The following is a 14417-nucleotide window of genomic DNA, read 5'->3' as shown; positions in this document are numbered from 1 at the left end:
AGTACAGGTGTGGGGACTGAGGTTCTGTCCATGACAGGGTGGGGGCCGAGGTTCTGTACGTGACAGGAAAGGAGAGTGCGGGTGTGGGGACTGAGGTTCTGTCCATGACGGGGTGGGGTGAGTGACTGAAGTTGTATCCGTGACAGTGAGTGAGGGGGCCGAGGTTCTGTCTGTGACAGGGATGGAGAGGAGACTGAGGTTCCGCCCGTGATGGGAAGGGGATCAGCAGGGCTCCCTCACAGGGACAGGTCACATTAACATCGAAACCCCCACTCCTGTTCTCGGCAGCTCTGTTCAAACACCATCCCTTCCGACAAGTCATTATCAGCCCACCCATGATCGACATTGAATGTGGCAACAAACACAGCCCATGGGAGGAGATAAACCACAAACTTCTCCGTCTCCTCACTGAGGAACTGTCTGGTTTTACACCTCAGCTCACACTGAGACAGTAATGATGTCCAAACATCGCTCTCTGAACACTCCAGCATCTCCCAGTTCACTACCCGAACATCAGTCAGAGTCTCCACAAGCTGAGTGATGAAGGGAATATTTTCTTCTCAAACCGTGAAGTCTCAGGCACACGTTCAAAAATAATAACTGTTTATTGAGCTCAGTAACAGCACATGATGGTCACTGCATAATAAATGGTAAATTAAAAGACTGGTAATATTGTATTTTGGGAGGCGGGGTGGAGATTCATCTCTACCAAAGGAGGTGTAAGGCACTCCTTCCCTCTGCTAGCCTGCTGGTCACCCTGGGGCAAGGTGCAGCACCTGTTTAACCCCCACTACACCCCCCTCAGTCAGGGTCATGTGAAGCTGTATGAGCAGCCAGAACATTTCACCAGTCCTGATTATGCGACCCCTGACGCCAGGCAAACAATCCCCGAAGAGTATCGATAGTGGCTGAGGTCACCCATCTTGTAAAGACACCACCCAGAAGGCAGCAAGAGCAAACCACTTCTGTACAAAAATATTGCCAAGAAGATTCATGGTCAGGGATAGAGAGAAGAATAAGAACAACAGATTAAAGACAGATGAAAGACCATGATCACCCACATTATACGACACATCATGATGATGAATAGTGTATTAGACGAAATACCTGCAGAAAGTTCAGTAACACATTAATCCAGCTGATCCCCTGTGTAACCAGCCCCGTGGATCGCTGTCGTTCGTCATTTGGGACATTGCTACTTATGAGACTGCTGCACATGACAGAGATTGCTGATCATTTATCAGCCCAGTTGACTCACTCCTTCTATCACCAGGAACCGAACAGGGTGCAGAGACAGTTCCGGTCCCAGTTGACTGCTGCTTCACTCCCAGAAATTCCCTCCCCGGCTCAGCCCAGTCCGAGGGACACTGAGTGAGACTGTCCTGCCTGTGCACCAGGTGACATCCGGTCATGGACGTCCGATGGAAGCACCACCCTGGGACCCAGCACCTGAGTCACAGGTTCCAGGGCCAGGCCTCCAACATCATCACAGGAGGGGACACGTGCTCAGTTCCAGCTGGGACGCTCAAGTTCAAAGGGGAGGGTGGGAAATCGGAGAGAAATGTTCCGATCCCAGGGGTGGGATGTTCAGACGATCACTCTCAGTCCGGGTCTGCTTCCCTCCAGCGCCTTCAGCTTGTTCTCTCCATCTGAACTGAACCGATTCCCTGTCAGTCTGAAACAGATGGAGGAATAAGGAGGAAATACACAGATTACACAACAGTGTTAGTAACAGGGACTGACATTAATATGTCAACAACACTCACAGACAACTATCACCCGGGGGTTCACACTAGATGTCACCACAAATACTCACACAATCCGCTGCAGACTTTGATGGGTCAGTATGAGGTGGCGGAGAGTGGAGACAGAATGGTCCGTGAGATAGCTTGAATCCAGCTCCAATTCCCTCAGTGAGTGTTTTGAAGTGACAGCAGAGACGAGATCCTCAATGTCAGAATCTGTGAGTCTGGTCCACCTGAGCCTGCAAATGAGAAATAAGAGGAATCAGGGGATTCCCAGAGTTTGTTCATCACACTGACAGATCTCCTGCTGACCACAAATTCCCCATCATCTGCTGTGGGTCCACACTGTTCCCTCCACAGCTTTCCACCAGGACACTCCTGGATGTTCAGCTATGGTAACAGTCTGATCCTCTGTGTCTGGCTGAACTGACAGAAGGGTTTCCTCAGCAGGTGAGACCGTACTATCAGGGAAATTAAATTGTTATGAAGTCAGTCTCTCAAACACTCAGTAAAACTTGGGAATGACATGATCTGGGAACAATAAAATACATTCCCACCCTCACAGCTGAAAACATTGAGACCCACAGGGCTGCACGAACTCCAGTGAAAGGGGTCACTGACTGTTCCCCCAGTCACTGCCCCTGCCCACAGATCCCACAGGAATCACCAGACTTGTGCCAGCTTTACCCTGCCACAGGTTTCCAGCCTGTGAACTGGGGAACCTGAGGAACTGAACGCTGCCCTTTTGGATACCCACGTTCACCTCACTGTGGTGACACAGGGCCAACTGGGATCACAGTCTATAGAGCAGATGAAGGTTCTGTCAGTGTGAGCCAGACACAGTCCGGCTGTGGGATGTTTGTGACCGATCACGGGACAGTGAGACAAAACTGCAGATGTCCCGACAGCAGACCTGCCCCGTTGTTTAGTGTCTGTAACTGAAAACACAATGTGGTACTTACCCCAGTCTCTGTATTTTACACTCCGAGTTCCTCAGAGCCTCAGACACCAGTTTCACTCCAGAATCTCCCAGTTCATTATTAGACAGATCCAGCTCCGTCAGTGAGCTGTTTGTACTGAGAGCAGAGGCGAGGTCCACAACACCAGCAGCTGTGAGACCAACACACCGCAGACTGTGGATCAGAGAGAGATGAGAAGTTTACTCCCAGGGTTTATTAATCCCACTTTCACCAATACCCACAGTAATGCTCAGTGTTTATTAACCCCACAATTACTGATAACACCATTGTCCAGCTACAGACACTGGACATGGAAGTCCAGTGAGTTTCAACTTGGATCTCCACCAGATCAACCAGCCGAAACCCTGAGAAACATTATACACTGTATATCACAGATCATACTTCCCCATCTGCAACATATTCAGCCTTACAATGCAGATCACAGTGTCCTATTGTCTCCATGTTTCTTTGAAGGAACTGGGTAAAGGCTGCCCCAATCTCCTAACACACACACAACCCATGTAGTCTGTTAAAACAGCTGATTCTACCTCAGACCCACTCCACAAACACTGTGACCTGAGGTGAACAGGCTGCATTTAAAACACTCTGACCCTTCAAAAGTCTCAGATCAACGTCTGCCTCATTCAGGAACTAGACCTCCTTCAATTCACCTATCACCCCAACAGCTCAACAGTAGATGCCTTCTCGTCTCTGTACTGGATGATCCAGACAACTGGAAATACAAGTCAGCTTCTTCTCACTGCATCATGTTCTTGAACTGACCTGAATGACCCTAATTCCATCTCAGACTACTGTATGTTCCTTCAATTTACAAACTGTGATTATGTTTGTTTTCCTTTATTGTGTAACTTATGTGCAATTAATGTTATTTCAGTTTGTGTTATTAATGTCTGACATGATTGTAACATTCTAAACTGCTGTTGCAAAAAGCTAACTTTCATAACATTTACACTCTAGTTATATTTACCCAGAACAATAAACTTTAACACTGAACTTGTGAGTGGACCCAATGGAGCCTCAGGTGAGGACCTGTTATTCGGGCTTACCCCAGTTTCTCTATTTTACACTATGGGCTCCTCAGAGCCTCAGACACCATTTCACTCCTGAATCTCCCAGTACATTATAAGCCAGGTCCAGCTCTGTCAGTGATCAGAGAGAGGTGAGACGTTTAATCCCAGGGTTTATTAATCCCACTTTCACCAATACCCACAGTAATTTTCAGTGTTTATTAACCCCACAATTACTGATAACACCAATGTCCAGCATCAGACACCAGTGAGTATAAACATCACCGCACCTTCTGAACTGGAAACACTCAAATCTCCCCAGAACAAATGACAGAACCCAGGGGACATTGTATATTTGTGTTCACCCTCTACATCCCAGCCCCACTCCACAGTACATCACCACTCTGGACCTGGTGCTCTATACTGAATCACAGTGAGGCAGTGTCACCTTCCACACTCCCAGCTTCCCCTCCCCTTGTCCCGACTCCACAGAAAAACCCGGTACATCCCTGTGTTACTCACATTCATCCCAGAGATCATCCTCTGGACAGATTGTCACACAGTGCAACTCCCTCTCTGTCTGTCCAGACATTCTGTACCCACAGAACCAACCTCGGAGGGGACTCCACTTGATAAAGTATGTAAAAGGGTTAACACTTCGTTAAATAATAGCAGCCTGATTTTCTGAAAGAAACCACTGATGACCAACAGATGGGCTAATTTTGTTATTCAATGCTGAGCAATATTGCTTTTTGAAGGTAGCCAGCTAGGGTTTCAGGATGCTTATCTGCTTGTGCAGTCATGCGTAGAGATAGGACAGCTCCAGTTTGTTTTGTGTATTAGGCTATTATGCTTATTCTGTAATTTGTCTCTCGGTACTGTCAAGCAAACTGTGACTCCAGCTTGGGGTGTGATGCGTGCGCGTGCTATCTGAACGACTATATCCACTCTGTAAGGGGAATTGTGAGTTAGTTGGTGGATTAGGTAGGAACAGCCACAGACAGACTGTTCCTGTTTGAGCGACTAACTGAGTAAGCCTCGGCTGCTTTGAATAAAGAGTTTGTACTTATAGGGTCTCTGAGTGACTTTATCCGGATTCGACTTCCACATTTGGCGCTGCGAGCAGGGTACCAACTTCGAGATTGTGTCACAGAGGCGGGATGAGTAAGTGACAGGCCAAACATCCTATCCGCAGGGACCAATCGGACCTGCAAAGACAAATTGCCTTTGTCACTCCCTGTGATACAGGTGTGAGTCTCTGCCCCTCGCCCGGACCTTGACAGGACCCCGTTCCAATCTGCCGAGAGACTCGGAGAAGGTAGGACAATTATTTGAAAATTGGACAGCTGATACAGTGTCTGGTCCAAAAAAGGATAAAAACCGTACAATTGGACAGGTGGCACGGGTCGGGTAAAATTTGAAGTCGTCTAAGAATTCAAGTTGGGTAAACAAACCAGGAAGATGGAACAGTAGATACTGTGCACAGGTATCGGGTAAAAATTAAAGTCAGGTAAGAATCAACAGGAGAATTGAACAGTAGGCACTGAGCCTGGTAAAAAGACGAAAACGTGGGACAAGATCTGTTGTGTGATTTTAAAAAAAAAAGGTACAGGAACTTCACTAGGGAAAAAGAATGAGTTGCTCCATAAAAAGAGAGAGATTTACGTGTTTGAAGTGGTAAGAAATTGGGGGACGAAGTGTGGCCATAGGGAGGGACTTGAGATGTGACAAGCTGTAAAAATGGCCAGAAAAAGATCAGCCGTAATAAATGCAAAACCTTGAGCAAGGAATAAAACCTGGGGGAAAAATGGGGAATGAAATACGGGATCCCGGGAGCACGTCTGGCTCACTGACCCTGTTTAATGAAAGTGGTCGCGATGAAGACTGGCTATTAATACCTGAAATTTCTCTTGGGTTTTCTGATACTGTGGGAGGAAGGGTGAAACAAAGGGAGAGGGGGAGGACAGAACCCCTGTATCCAACCATCCCGCGAGGTGGTACTGAAGAACGGATAAGCTCAGTCCCCGAGAAAAGACACCCAGCCGGACCCCAGAGACAGTAGCCTACCCGATTGATGCCTTAACCCCAGGGTGGGCAGCAAGATCAGCAGGCCGTTATCCCTGTCTATGCCCCATGGAAGCCACAACAGATGATCATGATAAAGAATCAGGCCCTGACAGAAAGGAGAAACCAGCACTTTTCACACAATATGTGCGGAGCACAATTCAGATGTATCACACTAAACCACCAGGATCTTTTTGGACTTTGTTGCATGATATTATCTGCGGACCAGGAATGGAAATGGAAGGCAGAAATGGGATTCCAGACTTGCCAAGAACTGAGAGGGGGGCCCCAAACTATCAGGATCAGACCAACCAGATAATTCAGGGCTTGGAAAATGCACTCCAACAGCCTGTTAACATCACTAAAGTACTAGAATGGAAGCCCAAACGTGGGAATCGGGGTCAGATTACTGGGAGCACTTTATATCATGCTACGAGACTTGCGCAGGGGACCAAATCTTTAATCATGGGAATACTTCCCCTCAATTTAATGCACTGCTGCTCCAATGTCCCCCTTTGAAGTGAGCCACGATGATTAGGACCAACAATATGGACTGGCCAGATAGGACTGTAATCGGATGTGGCGGGCCGTAGTTTACTACTGGGATCCCAGCGCAGAGTGCAGACCCGCCTCAACAGGAGCTGCAGTCAAGCATGAATTTGTCCAATGAGGTGAGGGAGACCGATGGGGGTCAGGTACTGCCCAGCATATGCCGGAACTGGGATTGGAATCAATTCTTTGATTGGCCTTACCCCCCCCCCCAATGATGTTCCATATGCCCCAGGACCCGGTCAGGTGATGGCAATAAGGGGACCACCCCAATGACTTTATCCCTGAGCGAAGAACTGGGCCCCTGTGGACAGCAAAGATGCCCAGTTTCAAACTGGACCGTCACCCCTTTCTCCATGAACAATCCTTTTGCTAACTGACCCTCGAAAATGTTGCCCGTTGTAAGTAGCGACCCGCAAGAGGAACCCAGCATAATCGTTCAGCTTGCTGGAATTCAACTTCCACTTATGATTGACACAGGGGCAACCACTTCCACCCTCGATCATGAGATAATGTTGGAACGTGGATTCCTGCTTTCCTTACCCACCATTGACCTCTCGCGGTTCGAGGGATCTGAACGAACATACCAACGGACATGACCCCTATGGGTGGAGTTTCAGGGAAGATAGGCGAGACTCTGGAAACTGCGGCTTCTAATAATACCCTACATCAGCCCTGTAAATGTGCTCGCTTCCCACTCGTTGGAGCTTTTGACCTCCGACAGACACAGCACCTCACTCAGGCACGACAAAGTCGCTATGAGACAGCCTTACTGAGCAACACGTTGCTGACGTTTTATCACTGCGCCACTTTCCTAACGTCGCCACCCCAGGTTGCAAAACGGTTCTGAACACGATTGCGTGCTGCGAAATCAACTCCTCGCTACAGCCCGCGAGGACCTCACGGACCAACCGCTGCAGGATCCCAACATATGTCGATGTCGCGGCTGTGCTGTGGTCACAGATGACACGGTGCTTGAGCAGACAGCCTTTCAACCAGCCATGTCAGCACAAAAAAGCTGAGTTATTTGCCCTCACTCTTGCCTGCACCCTCGATGCCAACATACGTGCAAACATCTACACTGATTCTCCATACGCCTTCCGGGTAGCTCATGACTACGGTGCGCTTTGGGAATGCTGGGGTTTCCTCACCTCCTCAGGACATCCCATTAGCAATGCTACGTTTGTACAGAATCTCCTCATTGCCTCGCAACTTCCAAAAAACGCTGGCCATTATCAAATGCTCCGCTCATACCTGTCAGACTGATACAATCTCCAGCGGTAACGCCCTGGCTGATGAGGCTGCAAAAGCTGCAGCCCAGACACTCGAGATTATAGTCCCGCTGGGGCCCCGCCAAAACCCCTTGTGCCTTTCAGACAGCATGGGTATGACGGACATGCAAGTCACACGTCCGTTTCAGGGGGACGCCCCTGAGGAGGGAATGTCACAGATGGGCTGTAAGGAGGGTTCCGTGATGGGCCTCTGGTACACCCCTGCGTCCCTACCCAATCTCTACCAATTCTCCTTCATTATATACATACCTGTACACACCTCGGAAAGGAGGGAAGGGCAAACAGTTTGCTGCAAACATAGTGGCATCCGAAATTGCAGCAGCAGCAGTGAAGAGGGCAAAAGCATGTTTAATATGCCGTAAGAATAGTGTGGGAAAAGGGACACCCTGTTTGTTGGGCACCACTCCCTTGCCTGGAGGCCCCCTTTTTCCTGTTTACAAATTGATTTCATTGAACTACCTAGAGTGCATTGTTACAAATATTGCTTAGTGATCGTAGATATGCTTAGTAGATGGATCGAGGCAATCCTCACCACAACTAATCAGAATCAGGTTTATTATCACCGGCATGTGACGTGAAATTTGTTAACTTAGTAGCAGCAGTTCAATGCGATACAGAATCTAGCAGAGAGAAAAAAAATAATAAATAAAATAAAACATAGCAGTAAATAAACAAGTAAAATCAATTACATATATTGAATAGATTTTTAAAACTGTGAAAAAACGGAAATACTGTACATTAAAAAAGGTGAGGTAGTATCCAAAGCTTCAATGTCCATTCAGGAATCAGATTGCCGAGGGGAAGAAGCTGTTCCTGAATTGCTGAGTGTGTGGCTTCAGGCTTCTGTACCTCCTACCTGATGGTAACAGTGAGAAAAGGACATGTCCTGGGTGCTGGAGATCCTTAATAATGGACGCTGCCTTTCTGAGACACCGCTCCCTGAAGGTGTCCTGGGTACTTTGTAGGCTAGTGCCCAAGATGGAGCTGACTAGATTTACAACCCTCTGCAGCTTCTTTCGGTCCTGTGCAGTAGCCCCTCCATTCCAGACAGTGATGCAGCCTGTCAGAATGCTCTCCACGGTACAACTATAGAAGTTTTGGAGTGTATTTGTTGACATGCCGAATCTCTTCGATCTCCTAATAAGCCCTGACAGCAGCTAAGGTCCTCCCCACTCTGGACCTTGTTCTCTGTACTGAATCACAGGGAGGCAGTGTAAGCTTTCACACTCCCAGCTTCCCCTCCCCTTGTCCTGACTCCACAGCAAACCCCAGCAGATCCCTGTATTCCTCATGTTAGTCCCAGAGCTCATCCTCTGGATGGGTTGTCACACGACAGTGCAACTCCCTCTCTGTCTGACCAGACATTCTGTGCCCAGAGAACCAACTTTAGAGGGGACTTCTTTTGATAAAGTATATAAAAGGTTTAACACTTCGTTAAACAATAGCAGCCTGTTTTCTGAAAGAAACCACTGATGACCAACAGATGTGCTAATTTTGTTATTCAATGCTGAGCAGTATTGCTTTTTGAAGGTAGCCAGCTAGGGTTTCAGGATGCTTATCTGCTTGTGCAGTCATGCGTAGAGATAGGACAGCTCCAGTTTGTTTTGTGTATTAGGCTATTATGCTTATTCTGTAATTTGTCTCTCGGTACTGTGACTCCAGCTGTGCGTGCGTGTGTGTGTGTGTGTGTGTGTGTGTGTGTGTGTGTGTGTGTGTGTGTGTGTGTGTGTAATGACTATATCCATTCTGTAAGGGGAATTGTGAGTTAGTTGGTGGATTAGGTAGGAACAGTCACAGACAGACTGTTCCTGTTTGAGCGACTAACTGAGTAAGCCTCGGCTGCTTTGAATAAAGAGTTTGTCCTTATAGGGTCTCTGAGTGACTTTATCCGGATTCGACTTCCACATTTGGCGCTGCGAGCAGGGTACCAACATCGAGATTGTGACACAGAGGTGGGATGAGTAAGTGACAGGCCAAACATCCTATCTACAGGGACCGATTGGACCTGCAAAGACGAATTGTCTTTGTCACTCCCTACGATACAGGTGTGAGTCTCTGCCCCTCGCCCAGACCTCAGCACAGGACCTTTACAGGACCCAGATCCAATCTGCCGAGAGACTGGTATAAGGTAGGACAATTATTTGAAAATTTGACAGCTGATACCCTGTCTGGTTAAAAACAGAAAGGATAAAAACCATACTCTGCCTCCTCCCCCAGCTGCCTACTACCTCCCTCATGATTCCGCCTCCTTCTACAACCCATTGTGCTTTCCATCATTCCTTCTTCACCTTTCCTGCCTATCACCCCCCCACCCCTTTATCTTTCCCCTTACTGGTTTTTCACCTGGAATCTACCAACCTTCTCCTTCCCACCCTCTCCCCACCTTCTTTATAGGGCCTCTGCCCCTTCCCTCTTCAGTCCTGACGAAGGGTTCCGGCCTGAAACGTTGACCGCTCGTTTCCACAGATGCTGCCCGACCTGCTGAGTTCCTCCAGCGTGCTGTGAGTGTTGCCTCGGTCCTGTGCAGTAGCCCCTCTATACCAGACAGTGATGCAGCCTGTCAGAATGCTCTCCACGGTATAACTATAGAAGTTTTGGAGTGTATTTGTTGACATGCCAAATCTCATGAGGCTCCTAATAAGCCCTGACAGCAGCTAAAATACTGATGCGAGAAGTAATTCCCCAGCATGGGCTACCAGAAATATTGAGTTCCGATAACAGTCCCCACTTTGTAGCAACTGTAAATGAGGAACTCTGCAATGCCTTATCCATCAAACAACAATTCCATTGCTCTCACCATCCCCAGGCTGCAGGTACAGTGGAGAGGGGAATCGATATGTTAAAAACCCAAATTGGCAAAACTGACAGAGGAAATTGGGCTTAATTGGTTAAAGGTATTGCCCTTAGCATTATTCCATATGAGGGCCGCCCCCCCGAGAAAACATGGGATAGTCACCAGCTGAAATCATCTTTGGAAAACCTGAGGACCCCTGCGTGGCCTCTCACTCCTGACAGAAACTGGCTACCTAACTAAGATTCTCTCAGCCTTACATTCACAGGTGCATCAGGCAGACAAGGACGAAGACGATATGACAAGAGAAGGCGACTACCTCAACATTGAACCCGAGGATACGTACTCATTAAGAACTGGAGCCGTGGCAAACTAGAACAACGGAGGAAGGAACCATTCCAAGTGCTACTCACCACACCCACGGCAGTCAAGTCAGAAGGGCAACCGCAGTGGATACATCGTACAGACTGTAACAAATTACCAACTAAGGACCCTATCACGGTCTTCACCATGTACTGGGCTGTTGTCTTTTGCCTTCTTTGTGTGAGCTTCCAGTCAACTAGAGTCATACATAAGGACAGGAGCAGTGGCCACCGAAGACGTGGCAGCTCCCCACAGGTTAGAACCATCTTTTCCCCAAGGCCCACACAGGGAGCAGTTCCCCAAGTGCCGCGGCCAAAACATCCCCTACTGTCTGATTTTGCCCATATTACTTCCCTGTCCCTTTGTCACAAATTTGCCAAACACTAAGAAGCAGGGAAATGCTGGATATGTGCACAAGCATGGAAAGACTGCGATACAGTTGTCAGTGGTCCCCCTCAATTCCAGCAAGGAGCTCTCTGCTTTGGGATTCTCTAATAACATCCGGGGAAGTGAAGTCCAGAATTGCAAGGGGACCCTGAGTGATTGCAAATGGCAGTGTTCTGAATGGTGGTACCTCAGTTCCCTGTTGAATATGACCTCCTCCCCTGAAGACTCTTGGCCACACTTCGTGTGTCCCGCACCCGGGTGGCAAATACATCTTGTCATTGCAGCCGCCAGGGGAAACTTTTCCTGGGGAACAGCACTTGCATCATCTATAATTATAATGTTAATGGCGGGCTTCTCCCTCGGCCTTTCAATAGCACCTATTGGGTTTGTGGGGATTAAGAAATGGAGCGGGTGCTGTTATCTAGCTTCCCTAGTCCCCAATCTAAGGGTAGTGCCCGAGCTGTGGGATCACCCCCACTAGCAGAGGCAGAAACAAGGAATCACCGTATCAGAGAGGTTCTGGACGATTCCCTTCCCATCTTACGGCACGGCAAGGAACTCCCAAGAAATCATTAAGTTGGCAGCTGCCCTGGAGAAATTGGCAAATGAAACTGCCAGTGCTCTATTCGGCACCCAGTCTCAGGTGGCTGAGGTGACCATGGAAATGTTAGCCATCCCACAAAGAGTCCTACAGAATCCTATGGCTTTACACTTTATCCGAGCTGAGAAAGGGTGAACCTATGCTATCGTTGGCACAGAATGCGGCAGCTACATCCCTGATGGGTCTACTGACATTACGTCTCTCTCCGAGCACATTGCCAAGGAGAGACAGCATCAAGAAAGTAGGGCAGGATTTACACAGGTTCGCCATGGGGTCTAAATGGTGGTCGTTCAAAGGTCTGTACGGTTATATGTGGAGCATGAAATTGCATTATGGCCTGATAGTTGTACTTATCATTGTTATAATTAATTAATGTTGTATGCTGATTTTACCCACTGATAACTCAATGCTGTACTCGGTCACTTTCTCTGTAAAGCAGCTCTGCTGTAATTATACCTTATAGTCACCAAACAATTGATACTAGAATCTACAATCATCACAGCGATATTTGATTCTGAGCTTCCCGCTCCCTGGATTACAAATCACTAGTAAATATTAAAAATTTAAATTATAAATCATAAATAGACAATAGAAAAATGGAAAGTAAGGTAGTGGGGAAAAAACCGAGAGGCAGGTCCGGATATTTGGAGATTACTGCTCTGTTGATCATGTAATGATCTCAGAAGACCTTACATGGTCCACTAACACCACAACAATAGTTAAGAAAGCACAGCAACACTTGTTTTTCCTCAGGACGCTGAAGAAAGCTGGTCTACCTGAACAGATGCAGGTGATCTTTTACTGCTGCACCATTGCGAGCATCTTAACATACTGCATCTCTGTGTGGTATCTCAGCTGTACAGCAGCTGACAGGAAAGCACTTCAGCGGGCCGTCTCTAGCGCACACAAGATCATCGGGACACAGCTCCCAGCCCTGCAGGACACCTACAGCTCTGGCTGCCTAAGGAAACCTACAAGCATCTGCAAGGACAATACACACCCATGCAATCATCTGCTTGATCTTCTTCCATCTGGCAGACTGCATAAGATTTTCTATGCCCACACTTCCAGACCGAAAAATAGCTTTTTCCCCAGAGCTATAATTGCTCTGAACCAATCGATCAAGCATCATCCATAAATATGTTACATTGCTATTTTAATACTGGTTTTATACCTGTCATGCATCTGAGTTTCGCTTTTGTACTGCTGGACATGGCTTGTACTGGCTGGTTACTTGATTTTATTGATTGTTTTATAGCATTGAGTATGAGAGTTGCAAACTCATTTTCGCTGTATTGGTGCATGACAAATTGTACTATGGAATGACAATAAAGATATCTCATTTCATTTCAAAAGGAGGGAATGAGAAAGTATGTAAAAGGCCCAACACTTCATTAAACAATAGCAGCCTGTTTTTCCGTATTTACCCCAGTTTGTGTATTTTACACTCTGGGTTCCTCAGAGCCTCAGACAACAGTTTCACTCCTGAATCTCCCAGTTCATTGTAACTCCGGTACAGCTCCACCTCTCTCAGTGAGTGGTTTGTACTGAGAGTGGAGAGGAAGTGCTCAAAATCAGATGTGGAACTATCAGCTGTCAACCTGATGGACCGAGAGGAAACAGAAGAGAGAAACAAACAGATTCAGTGTAAACCTCCACAGGTAACCATCAATGGTTTGAACAGTGATGCAGGGGCTCACCAGGACAGAACTGGGACATTATTGGAACTTTACCCACACAAAGATCAACAGACCCACAGTCTGGTACTTACCCCAGTTTCTGTATTTTACACTCCGGGTCCCTCAGAGTCTCAGACAACAGTTTCATTCCCCAATCTCCAGGGGCATTGTCCTCCTCACTAAACACAGAGCGAGAAACACTGTTACCAAAGTGACCCTGAAGTAATTTCCCTCTCTCTGACATAACAGGGATCACACTTCCATCAGAGCCATTTCCACAACAACCTGAGAGACACAGGGTGACAGCAACACTGAAACAACAGTGTTTGGGAGACGGGGGATCCTGGAGCTCAGGGTTCCCTGTTCCCAGCTGCTGCTGAACCCATGGAGAACCAGAATGCTTCAACATTTACATCTCCAACATCAGTATTTATTAAAGAGAACACATTAATTTAGAAGCTGGTAAAATTATTGTACTGACAACTGTAATTTCAATTAATTTACACTTCATCCTCTCCCATTTCTGTTCCTGCTGGTTTATTCCCTCTCACCAGGGATTTATAGCTCATAACTAGATGAGTAAATGGATCCTGTCTCGATCACATCACCGCTGTAGCTCCCCACTTCCCTGTCACTTATTCTCTCTCACACTCCCATCTGGGTCCTTTTACCACTGACCTACACACCAGTGGGAACTGACAGCCTCCAATTACCTGCTCGACCTGCAGGTCTCTGGAATGAGGGAGAAAACTGGATCACCCGGGGAAACTCACAGAGTCACAGGGGGGAGCGTGCAAACTCCACAGAGACACCAAAGGCCGTTATTGAATTCTGGTCTGTGGAGCTGAGTGGCAGCAGCACTAACTCTCGTGACACCGTACCATGCTACAGAGAGGCTGCAGGTTCTGTGGATACTCCCACCCTCCAGCCCAGATTCCCCACCACCTTCACTTACCAGT

General features: G+C 47.5%; 1 protein-coding gene across 1 annotated transcript in view; it reads right to left on the bottom strand.

Annotated features, from left to right (window-relative positions):
- Nucleotides 1-644: 644 nt before the first annotated feature.
- LOC140193784 (uncharacterized) overlaps nt 645-14417 on the bottom strand; it is a 35567-nt gene continuing 21794 nt past the window's right edge. The window contains exons 15-19 of the mRNA XM_072250953.1: nt 13551-13637; nt 13207-13380; nt 2708-2878; nt 1817-1984; nt 645-1675 (exon numbers count right to left, since the gene is read on the bottom strand). Coding sequence (XP_072107054.1) covers nt 1588-1675; nt 1817-1984; nt 2708-2878; nt 13207-13380; nt 13551-13637 — 688 coding nt within the window. The 3' untranslated portion in view covers nt 645-1587. The remainder of the gene's footprint in view (nt 1676-1816; nt 1985-2707; nt 2879-13206; nt 13381-13550; nt 13638-14417) is intronic.

This window comes from Mobula birostris, unplaced genomic scaffold (genome assembly GCF_030028105.1).
Source record: "Mobula birostris isolate sMobBir1 unplaced genomic scaffold, sMobBir1.hap1 scaffold_862, whole genome shotgun sequence".
Classification (NCBI taxonomy): Eukaryota; Metazoa; Chordata; class Chondrichthyes; order Myliobatiformes; family Myliobatidae; genus Mobula; species Mobula birostris.
Note: the sequence above shows the minus strand (reverse complement) of the source record. Positions and strands in the feature narration are given on the sequence as shown.